The sequence below is a fragment of the Chiloscyllium plagiosum genome, unplaced genomic scaffold (genome assembly GCF_037043375.1).
Source record: "Chiloscyllium plagiosum isolate Xiang-an unplaced genomic scaffold, Cpla_swu_hap1 HiC_scaffold_27, whole genome shotgun sequence".
NCBI lineage: Eukaryota > Metazoa > Chordata > Chondrichthyes > Orectolobiformes > Hemiscylliidae > Chiloscyllium > Chiloscyllium plagiosum.
In genome coordinates this window covers 31,806,373-31,822,010 of record NW_028270165.1, presented here as the reverse complement: position 1 = coordinate 31,822,010, position 15,638 = coordinate 31,806,373, and the positions used below count along the sequence as shown (strand labels likewise).

The 15,638-nt window shown below is 39.9% G+C and overlaps 2 protein-coding genes across 2 annotated transcripts in view; one reads left to right on the top strand and one right to left on the bottom strand.

Moving 5' to 3' along the window:
* The window catches only part of LOC122543480 (uncharacterized), a 159,058-nt gene that overhangs the window by 64,749 nt on the left and 78,671 nt on the right, over positions 1-15,638 (bottom strand). The gene's annotated exons all lie outside the window — the stretch shown is intronic.
* LOC148143530 (putative G protein-coupled receptor 139) lies at positions 8,095-14,959 on the top strand. The gene is made up of 2 exons (XM_087975232.1): positions 8,095-8,164; positions 14,055-14,959. Exons 1-2 carry the CDS (start codon positions 8,095-8,097, stop codon positions 14,957-14,959), a joined length of 975 nt encoding a protein of 324 aa, XP_087831358.1.

Here is a 15,638-nt window from a genome sequence, read left to right as displayed (position 1 = left end):
CAGAGGAGATGTACCAGGATAAAAACTGAAAGAATTGCATACTGGAAATCAAAAACAGAAACAGAAACAAAAATTGCATGAAAGGCTCGGAAAGTCTGACAGCACCTGTGGAGAGAAATCAGAGTTAATGTTTCGGGTCCATTAAGCCTTCCTCAGAACTGCAGAAGGGTCACTGGACCTGAAACGCTAACTCTGATTTCTCTCCGCAGATGCTGAAATTTACCAGGATGTTACCCAGGTTGGAGCAATGAAGAGAGGCTAGATCGGCTGGACGTTGTTTTCCTTAAGGCAGAGAAGTGAGGGGACAGGGGTTGGCAAATTATCGCGTTGCACAAGGTTACGAGAGGAGTTAGGTATCGACAAAGTCACCCCCCGAGTCAAAGTTTGAGTAACCAGGAAATACAGATACAAGGTACAACGCAGGAATATGAGAGAGATTTTGAGGAAAAGCAATGCATCCAGAAGGTGGCAGGTATCTGGAGCTCGCTGGCTGAAAGGGTTGTCAAGGAGGGAACCTTCAGGTATTTGATGGGTAAATGGACTACTGCTGTTTCAAAACTAACAACTGCGCTTACAAACACTGCATGTGAGTTCACACAAATAATAACAAAATATATTGGATGCTGGAGATCTGAAATTAAAAAAAACATCCAGCCGTGGAGAAACTCAACAGATCTGGCAGCATCTGTGAAGAAATAAACACTTGTTGCTTCCAATCCACTGGTTCTTCTTCAGAATAAGAACCTTGTCCCACAAGATGGGCAACACCAACCAATCTGACTCATACATTGAATAAGTTATTGGAGTATGTTAAGTACATAATTTTTGGGGAATTCAAGCAAACATCCTCCAGTGATCTCAAGCAACTGTGGACATATAATTCCACTGTTTCCTCTGAAATGTAAATCATCATTGATCATCATCCTGGAGAAAATGACGAGAATAATGCAATAATATTTACTTATCTATTGTCACTGTGGGCTATCAGTACTGGATTTAAGATAGTGTAAATACAGGGCAGCATCTTCATATAATTTCAGCCTCTACTTTTTTTTGTATTAAACCGTTTTGCATGACGTTGAAGTCACTGGCCAGATTAATATTTATTCCTCAATCCTAATTACCCAGAGAGCAGTTGGGAGTCAGCAATATTTCTGAACGTCTGGAGTTACATGGAAACCAGACCAGGTAAAGATTTCCTTCCTTAAAGGACATTACTGAACCTGATGGGATTTTCTGACATTGAACAATGGTTTTGATGGACATCATTAGACTATTAATCATAGATTTTTATCGTCTTTAAATTCTACTGCAATAGCTTGACTGAGGCTAAGGTCTCGTCAACAAGTCAGCCTTTATTTACAAATGAAGAGTCATCGACATTGACACTATCACATAGAGTCAGGTACTGGAGTTTAAGGATCTCTGACACTCTCTTCTTTTTCTTCTTGTGTAGGTGTGAGACACGGTGAAAGACACATGGTGCACGAATCTTTATTCAGTTTCCACCACCAGGAAGAAAAGAAACACCCAAGTGTACAGTGACAAGCAGTGCCCTTCACATCAAAGGGCAATGCTATGTGATCAAACAGTGAAAGGGAGGGCAGGGATTAAATCAAAATAGAATTGGACAGGGAAAAATGCACTCCACTCCCTGTGGCGCCCACCTCTCCCTGAACAACTCAAGGGTGTTGGTGGACACCGCATACTCCTTCTCCAGAGACACCCGGGCTCTAAAGTCAACACGGTCATTTTTGCTTTATTTTCTATTACCCCCACACTCCCGCCTAACTGCGGTAGTGCTTAATTATTCCCCCACACTCATGCTGTGTGTGTGCAGGTGTGAGACACAGTGAAAGAAAGAAGGTGCACGAATATTTATTCAATTTGTACCACCATGAAGAAAAGAAATACCCATTTGGCCAGTGACAAGCAGTGCCCTTCACATCAAAGGGCAATGCTGTGCGATCAAACAGTGAAGGGGAGGGCAGGGATTAAATCAAAATAGAATTGGACGGGGAAAAATGCACTCCACTCCCTGCGGTGCCCACCTCTCCCTGAACAGCTCAAGGATATTGGTGGACACCATGAGCGCCTTATCCAGAGACACCCGGGCTCTAAAGTCAACACTCACTCTTTTTATCTGTCAGCCAGGGCACTCTGATTGTACCAGATTAACAGCCGCAATCAGAGAACTCATTTTCTATGAAGTCCAGCTGGCTGATCTCCATCTGCAGTGACCTGATTTGACCTTGTGCCTCAGAACATTACCTGGATCTCTGTATTAATGGTCTGGTGATAATACCTCCTCCTCATCACCTCCTCATAGTAAAACAGATTATGCTAATTCTACCCATATTATGCCTTATGACGAGAATCCCAAAGCGGGTTACATTGAAAAGCAGCGTACGTGTGTTATATGAACTTCACTAAGGAATTGGACAATGTTCTACATGGTAGGGTGGTGAGCGAGGTTCAATCATATGGAATACGTGGAAAATTAGCCATTTGGATGTGGAACTGGCTAGAAGGTAGTTGGCAGACGGTGAGGGAAAGGATTGCTTTTCAGACTAAAGACCTGTGACCAGTAATGTATCACGAGGATTGTTATTGGATCCATTGTTTTTGTCATTTTCATAAATGATTTGAATGTGGATGTATGAGGTATGGGTACTACATTCACAGATGACGCCAAGACTGGTGGTGCAGTGAAAAGTCCAGAAGGTTACCTCAGAGTACAAAGGGACATTAATCAGATGGGCTGGTTGGCCGATGAAGTTTAATTGAGATAAGCATGAGGTGCTGCATTTTGGAAAGGCAATTCAGGGCAGGACTTATTCACTTAAAGTTCTGACGGTGTGTTGCTGAACAAAGAGATCTTGGACTGCAGGATCATATTTCCTTGAAAGTAGAGGCTCAGGTAGACAGGATCGTGAAGAAGACTTTTCAAATATTAAGGATGTTTATCAAAGTACAGCAAAGCATATCGATGAAAGCACCAATAAGCTTTGCATTACGTGTTTAATTAGAGAGTGTGGGAAAGGTGTGTGTTCTCAGCACTCGAACAATAACTGATTAAATAAGATGGAATGTACAATATTATTTGCTATCATATACATAAGAACATTTCACACTAATCAGTTAGTTATCTTCAGATTTTCTAATCATCCGTATCGATTCCTAATAAATTATAGATTTAACACACACACATACATAATAATTACGAAACAAAACTTTAGAAAGAAAGGTTTTAAAATTTAATTGTGAGTAATAGAGAGGGCCTCCCTATTTCTTATCAAGGAGAGCAGCTAAGAGAGTTGGAATGGTGGGAAATCTCAAAGAAGACTGTTACAGCCTCGTACAAAACAGCAGACACAGACATCATAGCTGCGAGATGAAAGGTCACAAGTGTCCATGGCGAGTTTAATTTCCCATGTATCAAAATGGCCCAATCAGATCACCACAACAAGTAAGCACTAATATAGAGTGATGTACTGGAAACCCAATCATAGTTGAACAAGTCAGCACTAAGTAACCAATAGTATGCATGGGGAGGAAGTATCTGCTGCCATGTTAAAGTGACAGGAAAAATGTACAAAATGACAACTCACTTGTATTTAGAATGACAGTGTCATTGGCTTTTCTTCTGATCTGAGCAGAAGATTAAGGGGACAATTCTACACTCACATCGAAGTCAGATTTGGCGTAGGTATTTGGGCTCTCCTTGCATTGTACCATTACATGCATTAATAAATTACCACGTCCCTTGAACTCTGCGGTCTCCTGAAAACTTATTATCTCCATAAAACCCGTTCCATAAGTATGCTTGCCTTTATTAGTCAGTGCATTCAGTATAGAAGTTGGGAGGTCGTGCTGTGACTGTCCAGGACACTGATTTTGTCACTTTTGGAATGCTGCATTCAAATCTCCACTGTCTGCCATAGGAAAGGTGTTGTGAAACTTGAAAGGGTGCAGAAAAGATTTACAAGTATGTTGCCAAAGTTGCCAAGGTTGGAAGGTTTGAGTCAAAGTAAGAGGCTGAATAGGCTGGTGCTGTTTCCCCTAGAGCGTTGGAGGCTGGGGGGGTTAGCTATCAAAATTTATAAAATCATGAGGGCTGTAGATAGGGTGAACAACAAAGTCTTTCCGCTGGCATAGTAGCGTATGAAACTGGAAGACATAGGTTTAAAATGAGAGGGGAAAGATTTAAAAGGAACCTAAGGGATACCCTTTTCGTGCAGACGGTGATGAGTGTATGGAATGAGTTGCTAGAGGAAGGGGCGGTGGCTAGTACAATTACAACGTTGAAAAGGCATCTAAATGTGTTTATAAATAGGAAGAGTTTAGAGGGATATGGGTCAAATGCTCGCATTTGGGATTAAATTAATTCAGGATATCTGATCAGTATGGACAAGTTGGACAGAAGGGTTTGTTTCCCTACTGTACAGCTCTATGACTCTATAATGAGCACATATGCACTGACCAACAGACATTTTGAGGCTGCATCAAGAAGAATCTTCGAGAGTTTTGAGGTTGAGAATGTAGGCACAGGAAAGCCAGGCACGAAAATACTAAAAGTTACAGGAGTTTTACTGAATATTGCTCAACAGTAAGGACACAAACATAAAAATTAAAGATCTGCATTAGAAGCAGATTCTTGGAGGTCATACTGGGCGTCAGGTGATGAACTGAATACAAAGATATTATTGCATCCCTCGGAAAGAAATGAGATATTCAGGCACAGCGCCTGAGAGAAAGAATAATAGAGTACTGTATAATTTGTGAGGTCAAATTAATGGGGCTTTTTTGTTCATTCATGGAATGGAGCTGTCGCTGGTTTAGTCCCATTTGTTGTCACCTTCGAGGTGCTCCGCTGTCTTCTTGAACCGCTGCAATTCATTTGCTGTATGCACATCCACAGTGCCACTGAAGGAACAGTAATATATTTCCAAGTCAGGATGGTGAGTGGCTTGGAAGATAACTTGCAGGTGGTAGTGCCCTCATGCATCTACGACCTTTGTCTTACGAGACGAACGTGGTTGTAGGTTATCAAGCCACTTAGAGACCGTGGTGAATTTCTGTGCTCAGTTTAATAAAACAATGTTGATGTCATATCATCAAATTAAGAAAACTGCTCAAAAGGAAAAGATTCCATACACGATGATCCATGGCTTTTGAACTGAACTCCGTTCAATCAAACTGAGATTAGCACAATATGTTCAGAGCTCTGTCTGATAAGTCCTTTTTTTGCATTTTATAATCTTGTGGTTTCCTTACATAGTAGGTTGGAAGGTAAAATAATAGCAAACTATTAATAGTAAAGTAGTAAAATAATAGTAAACTAATAAAAGGTAAACGCAGTGATCTCAGACTAAGCTCCACTCTCTGCAACTGAATCCTTAGTTTCCTGACCCACAGGCCACAATTAGTGAAGACTGGAGCAATATTTCATCCTCACTAACACTCAACACTGGAGCCCCCCAGCAGTGCGTACTCAGCCCCTACTGTACTCACTGTATATCCATGACTGCATCGCCAAATACCAGACTAATGCCATTTACATGTTCGCTGGTGACACCACCATATTCAGTAGAATCTCAGATAGTGATAAAACAGACTACAGACGGGAAGTGGAAGACCTGGAAAAATGATGCACTGAGAACAACCTAGTTCTCAATGTCGGCAAAACCAAAGAACTCATTATTGACTTTCGACGGGATGTTACTCATGCCCCCCTACGCATTAACAGCACAGAGGTGGAACGAGTGGAGAGTGTCAAGCTCCTGGGAGTGATCATTCACAACAAGCGTTCTTGGACTCTTCATGTGGATTCACTGCTTGCAAAGGCCCAACACGTCACTTCTTCCCCAAGCAGCTGAGGAAATTTGGCATGACAGCGAATACCCTTGCCAACTTTTATATGTGCGCTGTCGAGAGAATTCTGTCTGGATGTATGGCAACTGTACCATTCATGATCAGAGATGGTTACAGAGAGTGGTGAATTCGACCCGGACAATCACAAAGGCCAACAGGCCTGCTGTTAAGGAAAGGCGGCCAGCATTCTTAAAGATCCATGGCAATGTTTTTCGACAACCTCTACCATCGGGGAGATGGTACAGAAGCCTGACCACACGCACCAGCCGGTTTCATAAAGGTTTCTACCCTCCTGTTGTTAGAATACTGAATGGACTCACAAACTCTTAACATTCACATGTGCCTGTGTTTTTACTTGTTATTTACTTATCTATGTTACTTAACTGTGTGATCTGCCTTTATTGCTCGCACTGTGCCTCAGTACACGTCTATTCCTGATGAAGGGCTTTTGCCCGAAAAGTCGATTTTCCTGCTCCTTGGATGCTGCCTGACCTGCTGTGCTTTTCCAGCACCACTCTAATCTAGACTCTGGTCAGCATCTGCAGACCTTGTTTTTACCAACACATGACAATAAATTCAATTTAGTTAAATTCAATAATAATAAAAAATTTAAACAAACATGTCATAATTTCAAGTTTCTGAGCGTGTGTGAAGGGGTTTGGATATCGAAATCCAATGTAATTCTCGCATTTAATGGGAAACATCTTGTAATAACTTGAAATGAATTCCTCGATCTTTCAAAGCCATTTTGTGCATTATCAGAAAATTTGTTTTCACACAGGAGTAGACGAATATCCTCTCCCTATTCTGGAGCAGGTTGGGAAATCCAGTTTCATTTGCTGGAAGATGGCAGTGAACTAGACGAAATTTTACAACAACCCAACAGTTTCATATCCACTTATATCAGGATTTTATTCTCGTCAGATTTACTAAAACAACCAAATGTGAGTTTCCCAGCTTCAGTGGTGGCTTTGGAACTTATACCTGCAAGCTATCAGTGCAGTATCTCCAAAAGTAATCCAGTTACGGAAGCACTTAGCTACTGTATCCTTTCTTTTGCCAAGATCAAATGTCAACCACAATGTCCTCTGAATTCCTCCTATTTTGTTGGAGATTTGAATCAATTATGTTTTCAGATGATTCACTGGCATTAAAATAAACAACTGCCTCAAAGTCCTAGCTTCAGAACATCCTACATAAATTCCTTAAAACGTTGTTGGATAATTGCAGCAGCCATTTTCAGACTGGAAACTTAAACTTGCCTTTTCACTTTCAGTCAGGAGAAGGTTCCAGTTTGACCTCAAACTCTTATTTCCCAGCACGTTTCCAGCATTCCCCATTATTCATGATGGCTCTAAACCCAGTTGTGAAAGAGTTTATCTTCCGTGTCTTACAAGTCTTACTTTGCTGTCCGTGAAGAGAGTTGAAGAAGTCCACAGTTGCGTTTGTCCCTCTCAGTGTGACTCTGGAGGACCATGCCCAGCTGAAATTGTGTTCGTGCTCTATCACCCTCCCCCTAAATTGTCCTTCTTGAGCTCGAAGTGAAGTGGTGATCAACACTCGGGTGCAAAGGGCAGAAACTTTCGATGATGTGTTATAATCGAAGATGATTTACTTCATATTAATTCACATCATCATATTTTAACCCAGTTTCGTTTGTGTGTGGTGTGAAATACATAATGGAAACTACTGCCCCAAAAAGACATTTCGTTCTTCTCTCATTCCCGAGAGGTATCTGGTGGTCGCTTAACCTGGCGTGTACAATTCCTCAGATGAGGAACTAGATTCTGAAAGGGACATTTGAATAGCTAGTATGGGAACTGAACATATGCTGTTCTATCATTCTGTATTACAAACCAGCCATCCAAGTTAAGCAATCCCCAAGCTAAAGGCTAACTCAGGGTGAATGAACTAAGTATCGCATATCGTTGAAAACAGTACTGACATAAGACAACCCTGCTGTTACTTGGGAACACACTGGTGTATGAACAAGTTGGATGACTGAGTGCTGATGATGTCACCTCATCCGTTAGTTTAGTGATTGCAACTAACGTAGGTGACAACGTCATGTGATATATCATCTCCCAAGGCTTGTAACTCAATAGTGAAGATTTTAATTATGTCTCTGATGGTTAAAAATCAGCTACAAGAATAGTTCCTTTGAATGACAAACAGAGCAAATATAACTCCTAAAGATACATCTCAAATATCTCGGAGAAAATGCATTCACCACCCAGAGGCCCCGTCTATGCCATTTACTACACTTCACTTGCAATTATTGCCGTCCCAGGTAAAGTACCGTTGCAAATTGTTCATTAACTATTGAATTATTAAGTTTTTATTTTCTGAATGGATATAGAAATTTAATGTTCTGGTTCAATTGTGGACAAATCGAGGTGTTCAGAACTGAGCTCCCAACCTCAACAAAGCATTTATTGACTTTCGAAGAGTGGTTGAACTGTTGGAGGGGGAGCAGCACAGATTCACTAGAATGGCACCAGCCTTTAGAGAATTCTAAGAATATGTTGTATAACGAGTTCAATGTAGCTCGGAAGCTTAAGTTGTAAAAGGCTTTATACACAAATTTGTTTTTCCCTATATTGAGGGAGTTCAGAGAAAAGTGGAAGATATTAAAATTAGACTTAACTATTGCAAGGTTGTCAAGAAGCATTACTTCAGACAGGGTTATTTGTGCAACTGGAATCGTTGCCCTCCCCAAACAGTGGTTGACTAAAATCATGACTACATTTTGAAAGAATTTTGATAGATAACGACTTGAAGACATTGAAGGAAGTGAATAGAGGTGAAATGCACACCAGCTACGAATTCATCAAATGGCATTGCAGACTCCAGGTCTCGAATGTTTGTCATTCATTTGAATGGATTCAGTGTTATTTGCCCCATGCAAGAAACAGAGCACTCCTGCTGGGCTACTACTCGACGAAAAATTCAGAAATTCTTCTCATTATTTCACCAGGAAAATACACAGGCTTCATGTAGTCTGAAGGGAAGAAGTCGAATGGAAGATGTTGCTTCTTGCTCTCTTCGAATTGTGCATTATCCTGCTTGGTGAATAGCAGAGGAGAAAAGGCATATCCATCAACAGTAATAGTTGTACGACTTGAATGCCATTGCCCTTTTCCCGTGTTATTGATTCTCTACTGGATTTTGGAAAGAATCCAATGAGCTGTCTTGATTCCAAAGTTGAGTCACTCCTGGCTGAACTTAACGAATGGTTTGACCAACAATTAGTTTGTGGATTTTTTTTAAGTTCACAACTGGTCAATGGAAGTAAGGAATGAGATGTGATTGCATTTAAGAACTGGACTGACGGAAGTTAAGTTTTACCTTAAAGCGTTATTGGTCATTCTTGCTAATTAAAAGGAAACAATGACTTCCATTTTCCAAAGGTTGGTACATCTCGTCAGTGTGTCTCTTACTGCCGTTTCTTATCTGAGTGAATTATCTCTCACAATTCTTACTAGTGGAGAATCTCCCAGGTTCTCTGCTGCAAACGCCCTTCATCCCACGACTTTTTCTTCTTGGAAAAACTATTCCTCCTTGATATTTTCCACTTTCACTCTTTTCCGCAATCTCACTGGCAGAATGAAACATTCAGCCTAGCCATTGGATTCGCCATTAAATTTCAGCTCATTCCTTTCCTCAACATCAGCCGGTTTAATTCTATAATCCATTTGTAAATCCGATTTTATTCATTATACGTATTCGTTTATGGGATTACAGTATCCCCACCAGACCAGAATTTATTGCCCATTCATAATTGCCCAGCAGAAAATGGGGATCTGCCTTCTTGAACAACTGCAGACTTTCAAATGTTGGGTTGTCTGTAATTCTAATCTGGAAGGTAACTATACATGGACAGGTTTGGGCACTACACAAACATTTCTTGATAATACTGAACGCTCTTTAACGCACCCTTCTTTTTCGTTCAAATGATCTCACTTCCTTTGGCAGAATTTTTGGTTGTAATGTTGTACATCAACTCTTTCAGATCTTACTCGATGGGCTTGAGGGAGCATTGACGGGAAACTGAATTAAGAGACTCGTGATTTCCCCTGGGAAACATAAACCAATAACTCAGTCAGAATGCACCAGTACCGACTGAAGAGGGGAAGTTGGTCATTTCACCTTTGGACCCCGTTTCAATTCATTGAGACCTGCATTCATTAGGTCACACAAACACAGAAAATGCTGGAGAAACATTGCACTACAAGCAGAATCTTTGAGAGAGAATTAACAGCTTTGAGAACTTTACTGAAGGTAAGTCATACTGGACTTGAAATGTTAATTCTGTTTCTCTCTCCAGAGACCCTGCTGTGCTGAGTTTCTCCAGCATACACTGTACATGATTTAAATTTCCAGCAGATGCATTATTTTGTTTTTAATCTACCAACCTCTACTGTAAGTATACTTACGACTGGTATTCCACAGCTGTCCATGGTCGTCAATTCCAAGAGTTCACATACTTTTACGAGAGTAAACTCGCCCTTACCACAGTCCTAAAGTAATGACTCTTATTCTGAGACTGTGATCCTAAGGTTTGGGTTTGGCTTCCAGAGAAAAAAGATCACCACCTGCACTGTCAAGCAGCTAAACAATATTTAGATCTTATTATAAGAAATCTTCTCAATCGTATAAATTCTAGTGAACATCGATCTCGCCTATTCATTCCTGGAGCAAATCTGACAAATCATTGTTACAATACAGCCAGAGTAAACATATCATTCCTCAGAAAAAAAATGTACACAGTACTCGATGTGTGGCCTTTCCAATGTCCTGTAGATTTCTAGTAATTTTGCCTTGACATTTATATTTCAACCCTATATAGCTAAAGCCAATGTATTTGTAGATAGGAATAAAATTAGCTGACAGGGATAGATATTTATCTTTGAATTGGACCAATCAAAGAAAGGCTGATAGATCTCCTGCTATTTGGTCAATATTATTTTATCAAAGTTCCTTGGACTGGTTACTGGTTACTGGTTCTGGGATCTCAATCATTCAGGTTTCTAGTGAATTTCTCAATCCAAAGCAGCTCGTTTCAATAGAAAAGTATATTCGGAGGTCATAGCAAGTCAAGTCTCACAATTCTGTTTTAACTCGATCAATACACACTTGATATTTATTTTGAATCGTGTTTTATTTGGTCTCCAACAAGGAAGAGATTCCTACTCCCTATGTGAATGAGGAAAAGGACCAAAGGAATGATGAACAAAGTGACCACTGCGCTATGGTCAGGAGGCCACTCAAGCGTGGGGTAGGAGCAAAACTAAAGATGGCACTAGTAAGTTTCTTCAAAATGAAGGGTACAGATAGCATCCTTTCGAAGCAGGGTCGAGAGTTCTGCATGGTGTTTTGCCTGCCTGGTACCAAAGCAAGGGACATCTCGAACCACCTTGAAAAGATATGGGAGTAGAAGGAGGATGAAGCAGACATTATGGTCCATATTGGGATCAACAACGTCGGCAAAAGATTGGAAGAGGCCCTGATTGGAGAATATCCGGAATCACAAGAAAATCGAAGAACAGGATCTCAAGGGTTATAATTTCTGAATTATTCTCTAAGCCATATCCAACAAACATACAGTTAAGAATGTTAGTGATTGTAACGCGTGGATAAAGTCAAAACAGTTTCAAAAACCAAGTTATGACAAAGTACAAAGAAACAGCCAGGAATCCTACGTCAGTCAGAACAGATAATAATAAAATTGCAGGAAGCGTACTGAATCAACCAGAAATGAGAAATAATAATTAGGCGGTTAAATCACTGGAGCTGAGGACAGTTTGGAGTGTAGGGTAAGGAAACATTTAATGAGCTGCAGGCACAAATTCAAATTGGTGATTGTAATAGAGTAGGCATTACTGAGACATGGCTACAGATTGGCGGTATTGGGAATGAAATATGTCAGGTTACAAGGCTGGTGGGATGGATCGGGGAAATGGCAGAGGAGGTGGAGCAGCCTTACTGATTAGAAACAAAACTACTTCAATGATGAGGAAGGATGCAATGAGAGGAAAGCATGCAATGTTGACACCGTATGACTGAAACTGAGGAACAGTAAAGGATCCAAAAGTCTAATAGATATTGCATACAGTCGACCTGATAGCAGCTCTGAAATATTCGATGGTATAAATGCAGAAATTAGGGCAAGAGTGCAGCAAAACCAATGTCTTATTAATGTGAGATTTAACTGCAATCAAAATTGGTAGAGGCTCACAAGCACCTGTCAGAAAGATAATGTTTTGGAGTCTGTCCTGGATAAAGAAAGAGGGCTACAAGCAATGAGTATTGAGCCCGACTTAATTAGAAACCAAATCATGCGTGAGCATTTATCAAATTGTGATCAAAACCTGATCGAGTTCAAGGTTGAATTTGAAAGGGAAAGGCATAAATCAGCTACCGGAGTGTTAGGTTTAAGTAAGACCGACATTACCAAGATGAGACAGAACTGGCCACAATAAACTGGGAACATCTGCTAATGGGTAAAATACCTAAAGGAAACCTGGGAATTACAGGCGAGTTAGCATGAAGTCAATGCTGGGAAATTGTTGGATTCTATACTCAAGGAGGGAATAACTGAAAGTCTTGAAATGCTTTGATTTATAAGGGAGAGCCAGCAAGGAGTCTAGGCACTTAAATCATGCATGAAAAACCTCGTTGAAGGTTTTGAAAAGGTGGCCAAGATAATGGACATAGAATGCCTGTGCATGTTGTCACAGGGATATGCAGAAGTTATTTAATAAAGTACCACATAAAAGTTTTTTTTTAACTAAGGACAGTAGTTGTGGAGTTGAGGGCAAATGATTGACATGGTTAGGGAATTCGTTCAGTGGTAGGTGATAGAAATAACGTGTAGGTACATAAATTGTCGGGGCCTCATTTTTTTGTATTATACATTAACGACTTGGAAAATGGCAAGGAAAGTCATTTATCCAAATTTACTGATGATGCAATATTCGATGGCATTGTAGACACTGTAGTTAACAGCATAACACCACAGAGTACATTGATTGACTAAGTGAATGGGCAAAACTGCAGCAGCTCGAGTTCAATATAAGCTACTGCAAGTTACCCATTTTTGACCAAAAAAGGATAGATCAGGGTACTTTCCAAATAGCATGAAGTTGAATGCAGTGGATGTCCAAAGATATTTGAGCTTAAAACTCGAAACATCTTACAAATTAAATGAGCAGGTGCAGAAAATAATCAAGAAAGCTAATGAGATACTGGTTTTTATATCTCGAGGAACGGAGTGCATGGAGAGAAGATGCTGAAGTTATACAAACTCCTGGTTAGAACTCTCATGGAGAGGATTTGGGCACAACATCACAGAAAGAATATATTGGTTTTGAAGAGAGCATGATTTAGTTTCACAAGAATGATATTTGTATTTCAGGGGTTAGGTTATGGGGAGATGATGTGAATTAGGGTTGTTTTTCTCTATTATTTAGAAGATTAAGTGTAATGAATAAATTCTTCAAGATATTAGCAGAACGTGACAGGGTAGATAATGAGAAACTATTTCCACTGGTTGAAATTTCTATAGCTATGAGGTATACTATGAGAATTAATGCCAGGACTACGTATTTCCAGAAATATGTTAGGAGCCACTTCTACACACAAAGAGTAGTAGATGTTTGAAACGCTCTTGCACAAATGGCTGTAGGTGCTGAGCCAGTTGCTAATTTGAAATCTCAAGTCTTTTTGTGTTTAGCGAACGTATAAGGAGATATGGGCCAAAGGCAGGTATATGGAGGTGGACCATAGAGCAGCCATGATTTTATTGGATGGTAGAGCAGGTTCAAGGGGCTGAATGGACTAGTCTATTTTTCACTAATATAATTTGCTGTATTTGGTCTTAGACCCAGTTGCATGTCATCTGTTCAATCTATACGTGTTTCCTATTCATCTGTTTTATTCATCATATCATGATTGGCATTTAGTAATGCGTTTGAATCTTCAAAATTTATTCAAAGAACTTTGATACTGTCTGACTAATCTTTTGTTTCACCAATCTAAGGGCTTCCATCCATCTTATCTATGTCATGAATGATTATATTGGTTTTCATTGTTTCATAATATCTATGTCCCACTGCTGAATGTATAACACACAGTGGCGTGTACTTGTAACTGGCTGTCGTTCTCCCTCTCTATTGCAGTTAATTTAGTGACAATATTGATCCTGGAACGAGGAAGATGTGGTCTATCCAAGTGTATTACTCGATACCTAGTATCCATGGCAGTCACAGATCTGCTGGTCATTATCACCGCTGTGATATTAAACAGAATTCCTGGTATTTATTTTCCAGGTAGTTTCCTTTCAATCACTCCGATATGCAGTGTCAGTATTGCATTAATTTATACAGCCAGATTCAGCTCTGTCTGGTTGACAGTCACTTTCACCTTCGATAGATTTGTGGCTATTTGTTGCCAGAAGCTGAAAACAAAATATTGCACTGAAAAAACAGCTGCCATCGTCATAGGGTTGGTCTGTGCACTTGGATGTGCAGGCAATATTCCATGGTATTTTTTTCATGAACCCATCTATATAATAGATAATGTGCCTTGGTACTGTAAACTTAAAAATATCCGCTATAGTTCTCCTGCCTGGACAGCTTTTCATTGGATTGATCGTCTTTTAACGCCATGTCTCCCATTCCTTCTGATTATTTTGCTTAATGCACTGACTGTAAGACACATTCTAGAGGCCAGTAGAGTCCGTAGAAGACTCCGAGTCCATAACAATGAAGAGAATCATAATGATCGAGAAATGGAAAGCCGGAGAAAGTCCATTATCTTACTTTTCACCATCTCTGGCAGCTTCATTCTTTTGTGGTTGACACATGTCATATACTTCTTACTTGAGCGAATTACAAATGATTATGAAGTCCAAGGTTTCAGTGACCCCAAATTTATTCTCATTGAAAGTGCAAATATGCTTCAGCTGTTGAATTGCTGCACAAATACATTTATTTATGGAGTTACTCAAAGTAAATTCAGGGATCAGTTAAAGACGCTAGTGAAATATCCCATGCATTCCATCTGCAAATGTGTGAAGTCATGACAAGAATAATTTTAAGCCATAGTACTGCATTACATAAAGAGTCAGAGTTCTCTTTGCATTTCAAAAATAATGAATGCAAGCTTGCTGAATATTGATCCATGTGAATTAGAAGCAGTTCTTCAATTTTTAGCCTGCATTAAAAATTATACTATGAGCATTGTGGTAAAAATTGGACCTGTCATTGCCTCTTGTCACACAATCGAGTCATGTAACAATGAAGGGCAAGTGGTTGTCCTCATTCAACCATCCTGTGTATCACTCTTCCATAAACGTCAGGTTTGGAAAGTCTCACTATTGCAAAAGGTGCCTCTGTGCATCTATTACATTGATCCTGTCAAACAAATGAGTAGATAAGTTAAAGGGTAATTCAGTCCCTCCAGCAGGTTCCACGATTTCTACAATATGGCAGATCTTTATCCCAACTGCATCCAACAATTTTACATTCTTATCCCTTAACAACATTAGGCAACAAAACATATTATCTTAATTTTCAATTCACCCCAACCTGAATAGCTTTACTCGGGAGACAGCTGCATAATTCCAGTATTTTTTTTTTGAGATGCGAAATGCTTGAAGACATCATCTCTGAATGGTTTCAGCTCTACATCACTATTGTGTTCCCTTGCTTTCGGTTACCCGAACAGAAGACATTACTTTTTTGGAGCTGCCGCATTTGTCC

Bases quoted from the DNA above. Each gene is read 5' to 3' on its own strand.
- LOC148143530 (XM_087975232.1), top strand. From the start codon at position 8,095: ATGCATTCACCACCCAGAGGCCCCGTCTATGCCATTTACTACACTTCA. The intron at 8,165-14,054 runs GTAAAGTACCGT...TCTCTATTGCAG, and splicing joins TGCAATTATTGCCGTCCCAG to TTAATTTAGTGACAATATTG.